This window comes from Macrosteles quadrilineatus, unplaced genomic scaffold (assembly GCF_028750875.1).
Source record: "Macrosteles quadrilineatus isolate MER2022 unplaced genomic scaffold, UCM_ALF_1.0 Scaffold_1__1_contigs__length_201487025, whole genome shotgun sequence".
NCBI classification, from domain to species: domain Eukaryota; kingdom Metazoa; phylum Arthropoda; class Insecta; order Hemiptera; family Cicadellidae; genus Macrosteles; species Macrosteles quadrilineatus.
In genome coordinates this window covers 16,135,661-16,156,739 of record NW_026542594.1, presented here as the reverse complement: position 1 = coordinate 16,156,739, position 21,079 = coordinate 16,135,661, and the positions used below count along the sequence as shown (strand labels likewise).

Here is a 21,079-nt window from a genome sequence, read left to right as displayed (position 1 = left end):
CTTAGTCTGCAGTATTTCTGTGGCGGGGGTATTTAATTATAAAAGTAAGAGTATGCTGTTGTCAAGTATTGTTTTCAGTTGTATAGACATCTATTATATCATGGCAATTGCATTAAGTATCAACGACCAAAATAAAAAATAAAATTTAGACCGTGTAGCTCATTCTTTGAGTGGTGCATCTAACTTCCTTCAATTTGTATTTGTTCCTTCACGTATTCAGATACACACAAGGATCATTAGTGAATTGTATGTGTTTTGTTACAGACGGATCTATGCGGCATCAAATGGCGTAAGCTGGTGTGGGGCGAGGCGGAGGCGGGTAATTCCGTAGAACCGCTGGATGACCCTGTGTTGTCTTCGTTCGCGCGATGTCTCGCAGGGGACATCCTATGTGTATGGAGGCGGGTGTCGGCGCCGGCCGCGTCTTCTGGTATGTTCGACCCCTTGGGACTGCCGCAACCCCCGGCCCATCCCTCGCACCCCCCGCTCTCCCTGTCCGCCGCCAAGGAGCTGTGGATCTTCTGGTACGGCGAGGAACCCGACCTCACTAATATCGTCAGCCAGGAGTTGCTGGCTTCCGGTAAGTCGCAGATTCTACAACTCAATTTTACTATCGTGTAGGGGTAGTGGATCTCATGGGAGATGTGAACAGCGTAGTAGTTATATAAACATACTGGATATGTTAATTGCCATGTGGGGTTTGTAAAATACAAGGTGACGTTACAGTTTACAGTTTTGAGATCCAACAATGTGGTCTGGAATCTCTCTAGCCATTTTTGGTCGCGATCCCCGAAACACTCTAATAACGGCATGATAAAATACTGTACAAGGTTTCCTATACGATTTTTTTAGACAATAAAGTTCCCTATTTAATGCTTTCTCAAAATCTTATATTTTATGAGATACCAATGGTGGCGCAGTTCATATTTCCCAATTTTCTCAATTAATTATCTACATAGTTTCCTAAATGAAATTTAAATAATCTGTTACATACAGGTTGTCCAGTAAGTAAGCACCAAGAGTTCATGAATAGGTTTATTGGGCCAAAATAAAACAAAAATCAAGAATAACATTGTTTTCCAAAAATGCCTCGTAAGCGGGATGTCCGCCATTTTGTTTTATGCTTTAAATTTACATCTTTCTTTAGAAATAGGCTATTTAAGATATCTTTATGAAACTTGGTATACAATATTTTATCAAGTCAATATGTAGGCCTATTAACGAAAAAATAATCATCATATAAAGTTTTTTTAATGATTTATATTACTTCTCTGTGGGTTATTTAAAAGGCCCCTAACATAAATTACAAAAAACGGCTTACCATTTGAAATTCCCTATAAAATTACCCAAAGTTTAAATGATTATTATCTTAAACACATTATGACTTGATTAAATTATACCAAGTTTCATAAAGATATGTAAAATAGTTCTTGAGATGAAAAAATAGCAGTTATCTTGCTAACGAGGCATTTCTAGAAAAATATAATACTTTTTCCTACAGTCACCCGACAAAGTTGGCTTCCTTGTACTGTTTATAGGACAGAAAGCTGCTAATTGCTGCATATTTATACTTTGCCGTACGGTTTATACTTTGTCGTACGGTTTATACTTTGCCGCACATCAGGATTCCAACGAAACAACACAAAACAGCTTGGTTCTATTATGCACGTAATTCGTGCACGCTTGGAAATAGGTTGGCAACACTTAAAGATAATAATACTATGAGCAGCTGATTGACTATTATAACTACGATTTAACCTGTCATTTCGTGTTTATAGTTTCGGTATTTCTGAACTTTCTGGACTTTTCTTTTGAACGTTTTTAAAACATTCCTACGATCTTAATAAACAAGAAAATACCATTAAAGCATTTTTTAGGCGCGGAAACGACTTCAAATTACAAAAACATACGGAACTATATTCTCAAAACGCGGAGCACATTTCTTGCAGAGGAAAAATAGCGGAGTGATACGGACCGCGGGTACTACTTTCTCTAGGGCACCATTTGTGTTGCCAGCTGAACCTAAAAACATGTTGTATAGTGTTTGAAAGACTAATTAGTGACTGTAGGAAAAATATAATGTGTAACACGAGTGAAAAAGGCCTTTGCTGCACTCGAGATCATTCCGCACGAGCCGCAGGCGAGTAAACATTGCTCTTTTGTGCAGCAAAGTGCCACTTTCACCACTAGTTACACAAATACTATTTCAGTTTTAGTAGAATTAATATACATATTCCTGAATTCTTTGTACTTACTTACGGGACCCCTTGTGTATGTAAACAAGATTAAATTGACAGTATTTGCACGCAATATATAATTATAAATTTAATTACACATTAACTTCCAACTAGTAACATGTGGTATTTAATTGGCATGTAGATTATTACAATTTAAGTATTATTACAAGGGAAACCTTTTACATTTCAAAACCAATCTCAAACCCGTGATATACGTTAAAAGTATGTCCCCAGCCTCTAAACATATTCCATTCATCATAATGTTTTCATTGTGTCCACTTTATTTTGAATTCTGATACACTTTTCTTAGATAATTGATATTTACAACAGGAACCTAATAACGTTTAGTTAACATTAACACTTATGGTCGTTAAAAATCGTCATCGTGGGAAACTGAAGACAGAAAATACATTTTCTCTTCAATCAACAAACCTACAAGCCATGACGGCAGACTGCATTAGTTTCATTATTAGTCATTTGTCACCAAAGCCATTTAATGAAATTATCATCTCACAAATCCCACGGTTGCTGACCTTGCACTGCTCTGAAAATTGGCAACTCTTCGTGGTACTCTAATGTCACTTAAAGTTGACATATGCACTAGAAAATTTGCAATCTTGTTTCACCGGATCTTGATTGTTTTTATTTAATACCAAAATTCCGAAGTCTTCTTTATATACGCTAACTAGCTGGCTCGACAAACGTCGTCCTGTCCTAATGTGGTTTTATGTCAAATGCTCGTTCATTTTCAAGATGAGCTCGTTCGCATCGCTCAATAACGCCCTGGTTGAAGTTCGTTCGCTACGCTCACCTACTTACCTTTTGGTTTGAACTTCGAATAATGAACTTTCCAAACGATTTTAATAATTCAGGTGATTTTACTAAAGATAAATCAAAACGAGATAAGAAGAAATCAATAAAACCTTGCAACAGCCTCTTTAGAGCTGTAAATATCCTGGTCGCGAATGTGGCGCACTACAACACCGTGGTGGCCAGATAAGACGCTGCTGCAACGGTGTTGCCACATCTCCAATGTGATCAATACACAATACAGAACCAAGTTTCGTCCACTCTCCGCTACACATACGGCACGTGTCTCGGTCACTGCATACTCTGTGTGGCCCTCATACACAGAGTATGATGCTACTTGACGGTGTTGCCACATCTCCGGTGTGATCAATACACAATACAGAACCAAGTTTCGTCCACTCTCCGCTACACATACGGCACGTGTCTCGGTCACTGCATACTCTGTGTGGCCCTCATACACAGAGTATGATGCTACTTGACAGTGTTGCCACATCTCCGGTGTGATCAATACACAATAGCTGATGGTGTTGTCTACTCTCTGCTACACATAATTAATTGCACGTGTAGGTGTGGCCTAGGACCAGGACACGTCTTAGTTGTGTCACTGCCACACACACACCGAGTGTAGCTGTCTCCGTGTAATCAATTAGCCAAGCACCAAGCACTGTGTTCATTCACCAGCTGAGCTCCCTCAAGTGCTTGGAAATCGCGGGTGTTGTATACAACTATTCTGTTACCGTACGTAGTGAGTAGACTTTTCTCTCCAGGCTTAAAACTAGCGAAGATATTTTGTCGTTGATCGGACCATGGGAACGGGGTTTTAGGGGGGGTTTTATGGGGTAAAAATTGTGTTTTCTAATTTTTGACCCTCTAAACGCAAAATTTCCCAATTTCTCTTCAGACCCTCTTAAAGAGCTTAAAAAACAAATAATTTTGTATATCAAAGTGTTTTTGTACTATTATTAGTTACGGAGAAAATTCAAATAATTGTTATTTTAAAATTCCCATGTTATTCTTATGGGGAATATTGTAAAATGTTGTAGTCTGCTTGTTTATGGATATATTTTGATCAAACTTGGTAAATTTATTCATATTATACTCAGTTCGTGACAACAGAAAAATGTCCACTAAACATAATAACCTAACCTAACGTTAGATTGTGAGGTTTCAAAGAACCCAAAATATTGTCCAGTGGTCAATAATTTTGTCCTGCTTCTTAAATGTCAGTTAGGTTTGACAAATGCCAAATTGGTCTCCGCGTCCGCAGATTCAGAAGCTGGTGGTGGTATTCAATAATATTGGGACAGGATTTTTGTTTAGTCTAATTGGAGTAAAAGTTGGATAATTCTTTACCTGAGTTACGTTTAGCTTCACTCGGTAGCTGTGAAAGTTATAGGTATCGCAGGTCGCAGGTGTCGCTACGATGTAGCTATGACCTTGCTCAAGGCCTTGTACCAGGCCACTGCCTTACAAGACTGGGGCCGCATACAAGGTCTTACTAGTCGTCGTCGGCATCGCCGTCGCCAACTTGTCATAACCGATTGTTTTAATAAACTGCCAAACTAAATTGTATTTTTTAAGACCGCTTGCTGAAAATTAAATCGGGTCGAAATTTAAATTAAGAAATTAAGCGTTTCTTTGTTAGCTACACTGAACAAAAATAATATTTTCTATAGTTGGTAAATAAATTATTTTTACAAGGCGGTCGTTTCAGTTCAGTTCTTAGAATTTAAAAGTTTCACATAACAGCATAGTTTTACTATAACAATACGGGTAACGGACAAATGGGGTTCAAGGATTTAGAGATAAGAAGTAATATTGTAATGATTCGAACTTCAACTAATCAGCTGTTAAGGCCAATTTAATTGTTTAATGGTGTAATTAGTGTTTGGTACAATGTTTCGTGTCTTCACTGCCAGTGGCAATGGGAGGTTATAAACGAAAACATAACCTCTCTGACGTTATGGGTAGTGATTTTTAGTAATTAAAACACTGTCGTAAAGTAGTGTACGCAACTTGCGTAAATAGTTTTAACGACACTAGTAGAAGTTTTTAATGCACTCTCCAAGGCTCATGCAACGATATAAACAACTCATGGATCGCTGGCTCAGTGTTGGCCGCGCGGTCGAGCTTCCCCCACCACCTACTGGCAGAAGCCGACGCAGCCCATACATTCACCATTATAAAACACACTTTTTATTTGCTGCTCTGTTGAAATTTATAGGGATAAAATATTGCTAACGCTTGTCAAACTCTTTTTACTAGTTAAACCTTTTATGTCTGTTTTGTTTCTTGCTGAAAATAGCCCATCTGAATTCTTTAAAACTGCCAATTCACTAAACCCGTTTTGTAGATGTTTTTAGACAACTGATATTGCTAGTTCCAAATTGTACATGGTAAAATAATAAGTTATTACAAAGGAGAAATAGAAAGTACAATATTTGTAATTGAAATTCTATTTTACTAATCGAAAAAATGGTACATAAACATTAAGAATAATTTTGCTAAGTTTTTGCCGCAGTGGTAACGTTATGTTTGACGTTAACGCGATATTTTTTTTCTTTCAATTTTTAATGACAATGTATCTTACAAAATAGGCCATAAAAAAGTATGCCAAGCATAAAATTAAAATTAATGTCAAGCATAGATTTTCGGTAAAAACTGGACAAATGTAGTAGGGTTTTTAAGAGTTCAAATGTGTTATTTTCTGCAAGAAAAGAAGAAGACATAAAGTTTAGAATAGTAAAAGTGTTTGGCATGCATTAGAAATTTTTTATATCTATATATTTAAACAGAGCAGCAACTTAAAAAGGTGCGTTTTACAATGGTGAGTGTATGGGCTGCGTCGGCTACTGCCAGTAGATGGTGGGGGGAGCTAGACCGAAAACAGCGCCCGCAGTGCTACTGAGAGCGCAATCCAGGGCTCATGTACCTCCAATTTTCTACTCGGGTATTTAACACTAGTTTACGCAACCGTTGCGTAAACTACTTACTATAAGGACATCTTTTAATACTGCAGTTCTTCGTCTAACAACGACATTGTGCACGGTAACTTTAGAAGGACTGTCTGTATAGAAAAGGGGTTATTACGTAAATTCGTTATTCTACAATAGTTATATTTGTATCGATTCAAATGCCAATGAATCACCATCGCACTTAATAAATAAGAATGATAACACCTTTGACTATTAATAAAACTTCAGTATCCAATAGTCAATGTTAAACTTATTCTGTTATATCTTTGACTGGTAATAGTAATACGGCCAACAAAATAACACAGGAAATGGGTTAAAATGGCCAATATGCGAATGCGCGTGATTCGACACAGCTAGTAAAACAGTCGTGAATCATTGGGTGAGCGACAGCAGCGCTGGTGGCGAGTGGCGGAGTGTGGCACTACTAGTGATGCGGCAGGAATGTAAACACCAGTGTATTGGCAACACTGCGTCGACACAACGGGTCGTGACGTCAGTTCGCGTCACTGGTTACGTCACAGCCTCTTCCCTCCCCGCCACAACAGTGTAGCCCGTGCCGCTCGCGCTCTATTAATTGAATTAACAACACGTGAGGTTGAGGATGGCGGTGTGCGCTTGCACGGTTGAGTTTTGCTGTAGGAATTTACCCTAGGTGGAGATTTTAGTGGGATTTGAAAAAGGATCGGTTCTTCTAGACGGATCTCTTTATAGGCAGGTTATGGAATATATTATATTTTTGACCCCCTGGTGACATAAATACGAAAAAGTAAAGCGGTCCCGGGTCAAGGTATTATCATGATACCCATGATAATAGCATTACAACGGTATATGAATTCATTACTTGGTTTACAGTTTGTATACCAAGGTAATTAATAAATTTACACGGGTCGCCGTAATTTAACCTCCTAGGCAATGATGACGTCACTATGACGACGACGTAGTAACCTGAGCGCTCGCTACCAGGTAATTATTGGTTTGGTAATGGTAATTACAAGTAATGATTAAACGCGGATTTGGGAGTCTAATGAAAATAGACAGAGCGTGATCAATTAGATTAGCAATAAAAAATCGGAATTTTACCCCTGTCTGTATTTAACTAGTGTTATTTATGCAACTGTAGATGTACGGCCCGGATGTTTACCCCCGGAATTTTACCCCCTGTGCAGATATGGAAATTAGTTAGATTAATTAATTTTCTGCTTTCAGTTTTGATTGCATAGTAAACATTTTATTCGCATTTTTAATACCCTATATATTTATTTGTAATATCAACTAAGTAAACAGATTTCGTTGTTTAATTTTGATATTCAAGTTTCGGGATTCGACTTTTATGACCAACTGTTAGTTAATATGTTTAAACAAACTGAGTAGCCCATTTGAATGATCATTGGGTGAATATTTCTTAAAATATTATATTTTACAACCGTGAAAAAAATAATTTTTTTCGAAGACAATTAATTATTCTCACTATTTCTATATCTGGCCAGGGGGGTAAAAATCCAAATTCCGGGGGTAAAAATTTGGGCCGCATACTTTGAGCTGACCTCACGAAGGTGGAAAAATCCGGGGCTAAAATTCCGGCCCGTACACTCTAGGTTTTATAATTTGATGTGTTCTGATTAAATTCACCACCCTGAAAATATACGTTCCTCCTATAACCGAAAGTGATATTGTGCAACTCATAAGTCCGCGGCCGGAATTTTACCCCCCTGGTTTGTGACGTCAGATTTGCTCGGAGGGTAAAATTCCGCTCCTAATACGACCAAACTGATGTAGCTAGTTCACCATTGGTTGAAAACAGTATGACATTTGGCGTTAAGAATTTTAAATGTACAATTTCCCTTTTTATTTATTCCGTCAATTAATTCAGTACGCTAGCGATGTTGTCCTACAACTGATTGTCTAACCTATTCTAAAATAATAATGTTTCAACCAGTCGTCGAAGAGTTTTCCATTGTGTCAGGCTGTTTATAAATCGTGTTATAATCTCTGTTATCTCCTAAACTAATAACAGTTTGTCGTTATCTTGGACCAGGGACAACAACCACATGTGGAGGCTACCGTACAATATGTTAATAGCGCACAATGATTTCAATCAGTTAGTTTTTGGCTAAGTACAACATTCATGTTATTCGTTAAAAACTGAAAATGAAATGATACTATTTTTAACATATTAGTCTTATGGACTGTCTACGAAAATGTAAATAAATTAATAACTTAACATATGCTTGTAACAAATCATCTACAGTACAGTAGCAAATTACTAAATTCAGTACAAAAGAAAGGACATTCCTATGAATGCTATTGAGCATTGACTATACATTTTGGGTGTATGATTATAACTAAGCAATGGGGCAATTACGACTGTTCAAAAACGTTTTAGGCCTAATACATTTCTAATTGTAGATATATATAAGTTTGATTCATCGGTTGTTATAACATTTTCTATATTGTGTTTATTTACAATGGTTTTCAATTACTTGAGACGATTAGTTGTTTAACCTAATGCTGTACAACCTATACAGCACCAATACTTTAGCATGATAAAATGTCATTACGTATATAATTTATTTCATTCCATATCTTAATTAACGTTAATGTATTATAAGTATACATTTTCGTTTATTCGCTATGCGAGCTTTCACTTTGTTGCTTGTGAATCTCTCGTCTGCGTAGCTAGTGTCTATGCTTAGTTGTCCACTCTGCTAGCCATCAGCAGCACACGGTCAAGTGTGTCAAGTCCGTAGTTTTAGGCCAAGGGCGGCAGACAACTCATACATCACACTCCAAGCGATACAGTTTGTTGAAAAGACAAGCCCAGAAATATGTCTACATTCCAGTGATTTTTGTTGAGGGATCTTAAAATATGTGCTGTTGGGAACTATTTAGTCTTTAGTCTTCGTGGTCAAAATTATGCTTGGGGTTCAGTACTTCCAAATGTTACAATCCAAAATAGACCTACAATGTCATTAGTTCAAATGTTAAAATATTTATATAGGTACCAATATGCAAAATAGCTCTTATAAAATACTCAAATAGGGTAAAATATTACAAAATAGGATAACATTAAAATAGGACACGTGCAAATATGCATAAATGGACAAACATTTGATTTATAATAGTGATGACATCATAGTATTTTTTTGTATATCAAACCTCTTTGTGTGTAAATAATATAAATTGAGTCGAATTTTCATAGTTGTCTGTTTTGAGTTATAAGATTTAAATGTTTATGGAAAATTAACACTGTATATACTTAACCGAATTTCTTTAAACGGAACTACTCTAGATACACAAACCGCCAAGTCGCCAAGTCTGCAGGTTTGCTGCGGCGGGGGTATATGTTGTCACTTATTTTCCACATTTAATATTTTACCATTAATGTTACTTGATTTCTACATCCTTTCCCATCTCAAATTACTGTATTTGCGAAATCATTGTTCTGTTAAGTAGAAATGCATAATGGCCGCCGATGGAGAGGATCTACGTCACAGAAGGTTGGCCTCTTGTTGTAGATAAGGAGCTTATCGCGGCCGGCAGCAATAATTAAATGATAACAAGCGTAAGGTCAATCATTGTTTAAGCTATCGTGTATAAACTCAGAGGCTAATATGTAAACTCTAAAATATGCTGCAATACATTATTTACAACATCATTATTTTTATGTTTTATATTCCTTTATTCTTAAAACTGTCTATAAGCTATTCAATCATTCACATTTGTAATTTTAGTTTTGCCTCTATAAAACATGTTTTAGGAATTTACACTTGACAAGAGTTCTCGAATTTACACTCGTCATTTTTTATTGTTGAATTAAATAATCTGACTTAATAATTACGCGTCTACAATTTATTATTGTTGTATGAATGTAATTATAGGCTGCTAACATTATTGATTTTCAAAGTTATTTTGAAGAAGTTAACGATAAAGAGATCGGTTGGTATATAGTTATGATAATGTTCGGAATTTTACCACCAGTATACGCTATACCCCAGTTGGTATTGTTATATCGTAGACAATGTGTCGTCGTAATCCTTGATTGCTTCTAAATTTTAATTTCCCTAAGTACAAATCTATCAAAATAGGTTCTAAAACACCTCATTCAAAGAGATTGACAATAATTTATTTCAATGTTTCATCCACTAGGGCCTCGTGTCGTCTTCCGACAGCTAAAGTTTTAACGCCTTGAAAATACTCGAAAGCCGCAAAACACATTTGGTCCCATCTTCGAAAACTGAGTTTATATTTAAACAGGGAGCTTTATCTAAAAGTTAGCTGTAATAACGTATTTTGAAATCTTGTTTTGTCTTTAAATTTAACATACTACGATACTGTTATTCAATAATTTGGTCTGTTGATTGTTTGAATAAAGTTAGCATGCAACCAGTAATATTCCCCCAATTTGCTAAAAATGAATTTTAATGATACAATAGTAGAAACTATATTTTACCCACACTACTCTGTTTTAATGGATTTTCCCCGCGTAGGTGTAGTCCGGAAAACAGCCATTGCTTGTCATTGCTTAAACAAACATGGGATTTAATTACGTACTACTGTTATACAATAGTAGAAACTATATTTTACCCACACTACTCTGTTTTAATGGATTTTCCACGCGTGGATGTAGTCCGGAAAACAGTCATTGATTGTCATTGCTTAAACAAACATGGGATTTAATTACGTACTACTGTTATACAATAGTAGAAACTATATTTTACCCACACTACTCTGTTTTAATGGACTTTCCACGCGTGGATGTAGTCCGGAAAACAGTCATTGATTGTCATTGCTTAAACAAACATGGGATTTAATTACGTACTACTGTTATACAATAGTAGAAACTATATTTTACCCACACTACTCTGTTTTAATGGACTTTCCACGCGTGGATGTAGTCCGGAAAACAGTCATTGATTGTCATTGCTTAAACAAACATGGGATTTAATTACGCATTACTTTAGCATAATGAATTTTTCCTGCAGTCACTCGACAAAGTTGGCTTCCTTGTACTGTTTATAGTACAGAAAGCTGCTAATTGCTGCATATTTATACTTTGCCGTACGGTTTATACTTTGTCGTACGGTTTATACTTTGCCGCACATCAGGATTCCAACGAAACAACACAAAACAGCGTGGTTCTATTATGCACGTAATCCGTGTACGCTTGGAAATAGGTTGGCAACACTTAAAGATAATAATACTATGAGCAGCTGATTGACTATTACAACTACGATTTAACCTGTCATTTCGTGTTTATAGTTTCGGTATTTCTGAACTTTCTGGACTCTTCTTTTAAACGTTTTTAAAACATTCCTACGATCTTAATAAACAAGAAAATACCTTTAAAGCATTTTTTTAGGCGCGGAAACCACTTCAAATTACAAAAACATACGGAACTATATTCTCAAAACGCGGAGCACATTTCTTGCCGAGGAAAAATAGCGGAGTGATACGGACCGGGTACTACTTTCTCTAGGACACCTATTTGTGTTGCCAGCTGAACCTAAAAACGTGTTGTATAGTGTTTGAAAGACTTATTATTTATATGCTTTATAGTGACTGTATGAAAAATATAATGTGTATCACGAGTGCAAAAGGCCTTTGATGCACTCGAGATCATTCCACACTCGCCTGCGGCTCGTGCGTAAACATTGCTCTCGTGTGCAGCAAAGTGCCACTTTACCCACTAGTTACACAAATAACTACTGTCGGACACCAGTTGATCTTGATTAGGTACCCTATTTGCACTTATATTATAAAACACCTCAGGTATTTGTTAGACTTGAATAAAAATAATTATCAATGTAATCCTGGTAAATAAAAAAAAAAAAAAACTATATGAAATGAACTTTGTATAGAAATGTCATTATTCTAAACCATTTCTTAACAGTCAAAATTCTTAACCTAAAAAAACCAAACAAAAAAAGGCACTTGTTATCGTGAATGTTACTGATCTTACAAATAATGATACAATTTTCTTCACTTATAATCTTTTCACACTAAACTTTAAAGAAAAATACATAACCTCTCCTCTTAGAGAAGTTCGCAAAAAGGATGGTCGGTTTTATAATGAACATAACACAAATTATTTTACGCATAAATTTTACTGACTTACGTTTCTGGCCACTTTCAAACTCCCTATTACATAAAATAACCTTGTAAGTTACAAATTTGCTAGTAGGCTATGTCGATAAAACCATAAAAAAATTAAAATATATATAAATAGAACGTAGTGGACTTTGAAGTACTGACGCTCATACGGTCTCCAATGTTTGTGGAGTAACTGCCGTCCAATAGATTTACCACGATGGACCCTGTTGTCCGAGATGCAGTCACCCAACGTAATATGATCTGCGAACAGGAACCAGTCCCATACGGGCTACGCCAAAATGTTGTCGAAACAGCCGTTACGAAGAAAAAAAAAGATTCACTGTTTCTGAAAAAGGAAAAAAAGGGAAAAAAGAAAAAAAAAACTGTTCCACAGCTAAAATGCAGTGTTCGACCGTCCACTGCCACCATATCGCTGCAAATTGGGTACCATGGTCGACTTACAGACGGCCGGTAGTGGACCCGAACCTCCCCCAACTACTAACTTCGCAGTTCGAATCCGACCATCCTTTTTGCGCCACCATGTACATAGCCTATGGATTCTTTAGCCCGTAAATGGATGGGAACATATTATTGATTTTGTCAGTTTTGCTATTGTTAGGTTGATGGTAAATGTCGTACGTCACTCGTCCAAAATGTGTTTACCAGATTCCTACATGCTTATCCGGTAAACACCTATTTTCCGGACTAGTAACCATTTACCAGTTACCATTGGAGTCTTCACAGCAGTCCTTAAAGACCGGGGAATTGTCAATTCTTCTCAATCATTCTTCTTACTTACTTTTTGATGTGTATGTAGTGTTGTAGTGTGAGTGAGTATATGATTTGTGTTTTAGCATTACTTTATGGGAAATGTATGTTCTTCCTGATATTCTGTGATTTTGTAATTAGGTTGATTTATGAGGTATTGTCTGAGTTTTTTTATATATATTTTTTTAAGGTAGAGAGCGTGTTTATTTATTTAAGTTTGTAAGGCAAGATGTTGCACAATTATATTCCCATGTAATTGGGGGTTTTGCTGGTTTTTGTTAGTTTATGTTGGTTTAGATCAAAGTTTGATTTGACTCTGAGGTTGTGATCATGGCAGTTTACTCTAAGAGATGGCTATTGAAGTTTGAAGTGTTTCTTCTATTTTTCCTTTTTGGATGTTGGAGTTAGTTGGTGTTATTGTGGTAGTGTCGTCCGCAAACATTATGATCAGGAGCTATCACTATATATAGATAGGTCATTCGGAAAAGATTTTATTTATGTTAGGAAGAGGATCGGGCCAAGTATAGATCCTTGCGGAATCCCGTTATAGGTTTCTCGAAGTTCAGATCTGTATTTGATTTCATAATTTTTATTTGTGTATTCTAGTTCTCTACAAGTTGTTGACGGTCTATTATGTAATTTTGGAGCGAGAAAGCATTATGGGTAATATTAAGTTCTTGAAGTTTCTCTACTAGTTTTCCTCTATTCAAGCTATCAAAAGCTTTTTCAATGTCTAGAAAAATACTTGTTGTTGGTGTTTTTTTAGCGATACTGATGTTATTTCTTCGCACAATTTTGCAACGTAATATAATACACACAAAAAATCAATAGAAGAAGTATGTTTTCTATCGAGATTGGGCCTACGTACATCAGTTTTGTGACTCCAGCTGATTCTGTGTTATTTAGGGATAAAAAAAGTGTTATCCCCAACGCATGTGATTGAAAACAGCGGTTTTCGCTGTCTGTTCTCGTGTAATGGTGACGCGATGACATGCTCGGGTTTTGATGTTCGCTGGTTACAATCCACCTAGAAGGGCCCCCGAAGACTTTCTACTACGGCTACGAGCCTCCCCCCACACAACTGCTACGCTGGTACTGTATTGTTGTCAACTAGCTTGGACGAAGCGACGGTACCTCACGCCGCGCCGCGCCGCTGATTTTACATTGTAGAGATACAAACCGATATTAAATTCACTTGACACACTGACACACACATCACAATATTTATTTCCAGAACCAATGGTTTGGTTGGAAATTTACGCCAAACACTTAAGTTTTGAATTTTAAAATTTGTTTTTGTTGTTTGATTGTGTGTTTTGGAATTAGCAGGAGTATCATTGGTATTGATCTCTAATGAAACGCAATAGACATTTAGAACCTTGTTTATACAACTCAGAGATATAAGAGAGGTTTTGAAATGCTCTCCCCCCTGTTATTCGATCCTTTTAGGTATCAGGGGGTTTCATTATTTATACCTAATGTATAGTAACTCCCTCGTGAACACAAAAATCCAAAATATAAAGTCACGAGTTTTTGGTATACACTTGGTAGATACTGTAGATACCTTTAAAAATCCAGTACTGTATAACATTTTATTTCTCAGACCAGCTAATCTGTCCAAATTTGGAAATTTCTATTGGCTGTCGTGTTCACTCGTTTAACCAGAAAAGGTCTACTACGTCCTCCCTCACGTAAGTGCAAGTGTTTGTAAATTTCCATTCGCGATTTAACTTCCCCTCCCCTACACGAGTTAACGACGACGTGACGGGGAGAGCCGACTTGCGCGAAATTACCCGCCAGAACATTTATAAACGTCTGACTTGCGCGAGACAGTAATATCTGCTGATTTGCGCGAGCTAGCCTTCGACAAAATCAGTGAAGAGTTAACTATCCGAACATTATGTAGCCGGTTGTAATGACGAATAAATAATAATACGCTAGTGTGAATATTGTCAAAATTGATAAACACCGTAGTTTTAAAACTATCTAACATCGTTTGGCGTTCTTATAGCAGAAAAAGTCCTTGGGACAAAAGATAATGCATAATAAGAATGTTAACTCGTCTTCAGCTCGTGCGACGTTTACGAACTTCATTGTGTAACACTATTAATTAAAAACTAATTCCTGATTTAGACAAAATTTAGAACAAACGTGAAGTTTTATGGGTACAACTACCCATAAGGGGGGGATATTTCGTGGGATCGGGGTTTTAAAGTTACCAAAACTCGGCTTTGCGGGGTTTTCATCCCCTTAATGTAAACATTTTGGTTGGACCGAGTCCTCTTTTAAATCTTAAAGCAAATCATTTACAATATTGAATCATTAATGTAAGTAAATGAGAAGAATGTAGTTTTTGAGAGAATAGCAAAAAGCTATTTGTAAAACAATCTCATGTTATCCTGTTTTTGAACTACAGTACTGTAGTTTGCTTATTTATGTATACATGTGGATAGCACTTTACAAATTGCTTTACAATGCCTGTATGTAATGTAGTATTGTCATCTAAATAAATAAATAAATTGCCTTTTGTAATGGCAATCTATAATTAAATCACAAAAAAATGTCGATGCAGCAACCTTGGGATGACCGAGTGGTTTACATGGGATTGCGCGACTCCTAGTACACTATAATAATACTACGGTATGCAAAACTTGTTCATCTGTTAAAATTAGATCAAAATTGGACTAAAACTTGATCTAGATGATGAAATTCGCTAGTCGTACAGGTCTGCTTCAGGGGAGGTTTATATGAGAATCAATAAACCATCAAACAGTTTCGTTTTAGGCCTACTCATCACACTACATTTTTCAATTTGGAGTTATATCATCTAACAGAGTTGACGTTAATTTTGAGTTTTCGTTAGTCGTAAAATATAAACAAATAATAAGCGGACGAAGGAGGCTTCAAATTATTATGGGACAGTTATTATGGGGGGGGGGGGGGTTATTCTTATGGGACAAATTTAAACATGTTTTTTAGGATTTTATAATTACTACTGAACTGAATCGTCTAGAATTTTATTGCCATATTTCCAGTAAAAAAATAATAACTTGATTTAATTTGAAAATATGAATTTAAAGTATTTAAAAAATGAAAAAGAAATGCCTAGAATAAATTACTAGATGTAATGAAAATATATATTTAAAAGTGTAGACCAGCATACTTTAAAAACCTTACTTGTAGTTGATGCCAATAGATCCACCAGAATCAAACGACACACCTTAGTGAAGCAATAAAATTAATTACTTTAATATTGATACTTCATGAAAACGATGTTTTACCTTAATAATTCTTCAATTTCAATCAAGTGTCTGTAACTTGTAGCTTACTATCCAAATTACAATTATTATTTTACCATAATCTATTAACATTTTATTAAAAACACGCTTTATTAGCCTCCCTATAGCAGCAAACCTAGGTACTCGTTAAACCTCAAGCTATTTAAATAGATTTAATTTAAAATCAATTCAGGCAAATGGAAATTCGCTCTAAGTCTGCAGGTTTTCTGCGGTGGGGGTGTTTTTAATAAACATAATCCTCTTCACAAATACAATTCAAATAAAGTACAATAGATAGAATATTTCGTCATATTATTGCACCAATAGTTAACAGGCTAGCTAGAAAACGACGTTACACTAACAGTTACCTTTACTAAAATTATCACTATTAATTCTAGGTTATTATTTAGTTACAGATGTTATTAAATATAAAACCAAACAGATTCTCTCTGCCGCGTTGTTTTTTAGTGACAAAGAAAGCTGTGAATGAGAGAAGAGACTTTTCAAATTGGACTAAAAGGCGCGAACGTCTGTACTTTGTGGGAATCTTCTACCCTTTGTGTTACCCTCCTCGCCTCCTCGGTTGCAGCTCTTTAGAAGCTGTCGTTTTTGTAAACAATTAAGGCCTTCGCCATTCTCAGTGTTTTTGTTAAAACGTTCACGCTGTTTAAATAGTGTTTTTTTTTTTTTAATTAGGTGTGTCATTTTGTTAAAGACTTAAGTGTTTACGTTTGTTTATCTGTGTGACTCTGTGCATGTACAGAAGTATTAAAAATAGTTTTTTTATCAATCATGTATGTTAGTACTAAACTAAACGAATACAAAATAATATTTCACAAATAATTAGAGACATCAAAATTATTGTGTATTTAAACATTTATTTAGTGCACGTCAACCTTGATAATTACATTTCAAGTTAAAGCTTATTATATGTTTGTTTTTTAGTTTGCATTTGCCATATAAACTGGTATTGCATTTCGATTCACTTACAAATGGCATGAAATGATCCATGATAAAAAGTAGATTGATTATGAGTGATGATTAATCGAAATCAGGTAAGCCAGTGTTAACATAACGTCGCGTCTCTGAAATCGAAATCCAATATTCAGGTATAAAATACTAGGTACTGTACTGTATTTAGTTGAGTTTAATATCTACACAAAAGGTTTTTTAAAATGTTTGTGTTTGTGTGTTTATTTTATTTATGTTGAATATCGGCAGTAGTGAAAGACACCGACTGGTTGTGCAAGAGCAAGACGATGGTCGACGGTGACGTAGCGGTGGCGGTTTTGGCGGGGCGAGTAGGACTGATCAATACGTAAACACGATGAGACACAGATAGCTGTGGTGCTGACCCCGGACTTATCATCTAATCGTGCAAGGTCACCCGCACTGTTACCAACCCGTCAATAGAGCGATTCTTTACTTCCTTCTCAGTGATTGGATGATTTGAGTATGTTAAATACCAGTACCACGTGATACTGTATAACATCAAGTATAGTATAATTCCATTTGCCAACCATAATATGTAAGAACATTCATATGGTAACGTAGCCTGTGCCAATTCATTATTGGAACAAAAACCAATTTGTAGAATTTGGAACAAACCAGGTGTAGAAACTGTGGACCTGTGAAACACAGAGCCAGGACTATTCAAGTTAGCGCTCTTGTCGAATCAAGCCATACACCTGGTAATAATAAGGGCAAAAGAGTACTGTAGGAATAACCCTACGCACGATCACGTGACTGACACGAGTTTCCAGGCTGTGCTAGATTCTGATAGTTTAAATGTGAAATGTTGTGGAAATCCATCTCTGATGACATGTCGTGATAACATGTATCGGTCTCATGATTCATAGTTATCCTCTTTCAAACTTGTTCTTGTTGCCATGGTTTGGCCGTCAAGAGCGACATCTCATACAGAATAAATACAAAGTATTATATTCGATTATATTGTGGTGACACCGACCAGAGAAAGTGGCGATTGGTGAAACACCTCCCTGCTCTACTCCGCTCTATGACATTGATGTACGTTGTTTCAGTGTGGTAATTGTGGTAGGTAGTCGCTAGTCGGCTAGTCAGTTGCACAGTTGCAGAGGATTGTCTATGTCAACATTAGTCTGGTGTGGAGGGGATGCAGATGCAGTAATTAGTAATGTGGTCAAGTGGTGACACCGACCAGAGAAAGTGACGATTAGTGAAACACCTCCCTGCTCTACTCCGCTCTATGACATTGATGTACGTTGTTTCAGTGTGGTAATTGTGGTAGGTAGTCGCTAGTCGGCTAGTCAGTTGCACAGTTGCAGAGGATTGTCTATGTCAACATTAGTCTGGTGTGGAGGGGATGCAGATGCAGTAATTAGTAATGTGGTCAAGTGGTGACACCGACCAGAGAAAGTGACGATTAGCGAAACACCTCCCCGCTCTACTCCGCTCTATGACATTGATGCACAGTACGTTGTTTCAGTGTGGTAATTGTGGTAGGTAGTAGCTAGTCAGTTGCACAGTTGCAGAGGATTGTCTATGTCAACATTAGTCTGGTGTGGAGGGGATGCAGATGCAGTAATTAGTAATGTGGTCAAGTGGTGACACCGACCAGAGAAAGTGACGATTAGTGAAACACCTCCCTGCTCTACTTCGCTCTATGACATTGATGTACGTTGTTTCAGTGTGGTAATTGTGGTAGGTAGTCGCTAGTCAGTTGCACAGTTGCAGGGGATTGTCTATGTCAACATTAGTCTGGTGTGGAGGGGATGCAGATGCAGTAATTAGTAATGTGGTCAAGTGGTGACACCGACCAGAGAAAGTGACGATTAGTGAAACACCTCCCTGCTGACTCCGCTCTATGACATTGATGTACGTTGTTTCAGTGTGGTAATTGTGGTAGGTAGTCGCTAGTCAGTTGCACAGTTGCAGAGGATTGCCTATGTCAACATTAGTCTGGTGTGGAGGGGATGCAGATGCAGTAATTAGTAATGTGGTCAAGTGGTGACACCGACCAGAGAAAGTGACGATTAGTGAAACACCTCCCTGCTCTACTCCGCTCTATGACATTGATGTACGTTGTTTCAGTGTGGTAATTGTGGTAGGTAGTCGCTATTCGGCTAGTCAGTTGCACAGTTGCAGAGGATTGTCTATGTCAACTTTAGTCTGGTGTGGAGGGGATGCAGATGCAGTAATTAGTAATGGGGTCAAGTGGTGACACCGACCAGAGAAAGTGACGATTAGTGAAACACCTCCCTGCTTTACTCCGCTCTATGACATTGATGTACGTTGTTTCAGTGTGGTAATTGTGGTAGGTAGTCGCTAGTCAGTTGCACAGTTGCAGAGGATTGTCTATGTCAACATTAGTCTGGTGTGGAGGGGATGCAGATGCAGTAATTAGTAATGTGGTCAAGTGGTGACACCGACCAGAGAAAGTGACGATTATCGAAACACCTCCCTGCTCTACTCCGCTCTATGACATTGATGCACAGTACGTTGTTTCAGTGTGGTAATTGTGGTAGGTAGTCGCTAGTCAGTTGCACAGTTGCAGAGGATTGTCTATGTCAACATTAGTCTGGTGTGGAGGGGATGCAGATGCAGTAATTAGCAATGTGGTCAAGTGGTGACACCGACCAGAGAAAGTGACGATTAGCGAAACACCTCCCTGCTCTACTCCGCTCTATGACATTGATGTACGTTGTTTCAGTGTGGTAATTGTGGTAGGTAGTCGCTAGTCAGTTGCACAGTTGCAGAGGATTGTCTATGTCAACATTAGTCTGGTGTGGAGGGGATGCAGATGCAGTAATTAGCAATGTGGTCAAGTGGTGACACCGACCAGAGAAAGTGACGATTAGCGAAACACCTCCCTGCTCTACTCCGCTCTATGACATTGATGTACGTTGTTTCAGTGTGGTAATTGTGGTAGGTAGTCGCTAGTCAGTTGCACAGTTGCAGAGGATTGTCTATGTCAACATTAGTCTGGTGTGGAGGGGATGCAGATGCAGTAATTAGTAATGTGGTCAAGTGGTGACACCGACCAGAGAAAGTGACGATTAGTGAAACACCTCCCTGCTCTACTCCGCTCTATGACATTGATGTACGTTGTTTCAGTGTGGTAATTGTGGTAGGTAGTCGCTAGTCGGCTAGTCAGTTGCACAGTTGCAGAGGATTGTCTATGTCAACATTAGTCTGGTGTGGAGGGGATGCAGATGCAGTAATTAGTAATGTGGTCAAGTGGTGACACCGACCAGAGAAAGTGACGATTAGTGAAACACCTCCCTGCTCTACTCCGCTCTATGACATTGATGTACGTTGTTTCAGTGTGGTAATTGTGGTAGGTAGTCGCTAGTCGGCTAGTCAGTTGCACAGTTGCAGAGGATTGTCTATGTCAACATTAGTCTGGTGTGGAGGGGATGCAGATGCAGTAATTAGTAATGTGGTCAAGTGGTGACACCGACCAGAGAAAGTGACGATTAGCGAAACACCTCCCCGCTCTACTCCGCTCTATGACATTGATGCACAGTACGTTGTTTCAGTGTGGTAATTGTGGTAGGTAGTCGCTAGTCAGTTGCACAGTTGCAGAGCTTTGTCTATGTCAACATTAGTCTGGTGTGGAGGGGATGCAGATGCAGTAATTAGTAATGGGGTCAAGTGGTGACACCGACCAGAGAAAGTGACGATTAGCGAAACACCTCCCTGCTCTACTCCGCTCTATGACATTGATGCACAGTACGTTGTTTCAGTGTGGTAATTGTGGTAGGTAGTCGCTAGTGAGTTGCACAGTTGCAGAGCTTTGTCTATCCAGAACTGAATTTAAACAGAGTGTTTTATTAACGCAACCCAAAGAGCAAGTACTTTCAGTATTGAAATAGTAGGTAGATGATTACCTGGCGTTCAGGGACACTCGAATACTTGACTTAAAATACCAAAATTCCTA

At 37.5% G+C, this 21,079-nt stretch overlaps 1 protein-coding gene across 1 annotated transcript in view; it reads left to right on the top strand.

Moving 5' to 3' along the window:
* Positions 1-21,079, top strand: part of LOC129004362 (mediator of RNA polymerase II transcription subunit 13) — a 204,351-nt gene that overhangs the window by 59,025 nt on the left and 124,247 nt on the right. Inside the window, exon 2 of the mRNA XM_054432934.1 lies at positions 265-580. Coding sequence (XP_054288909.1) covers positions 265-580 — 316 coding nt within the window. The remainder of the gene's footprint in view (positions 1-264; positions 581-21,079) is intronic.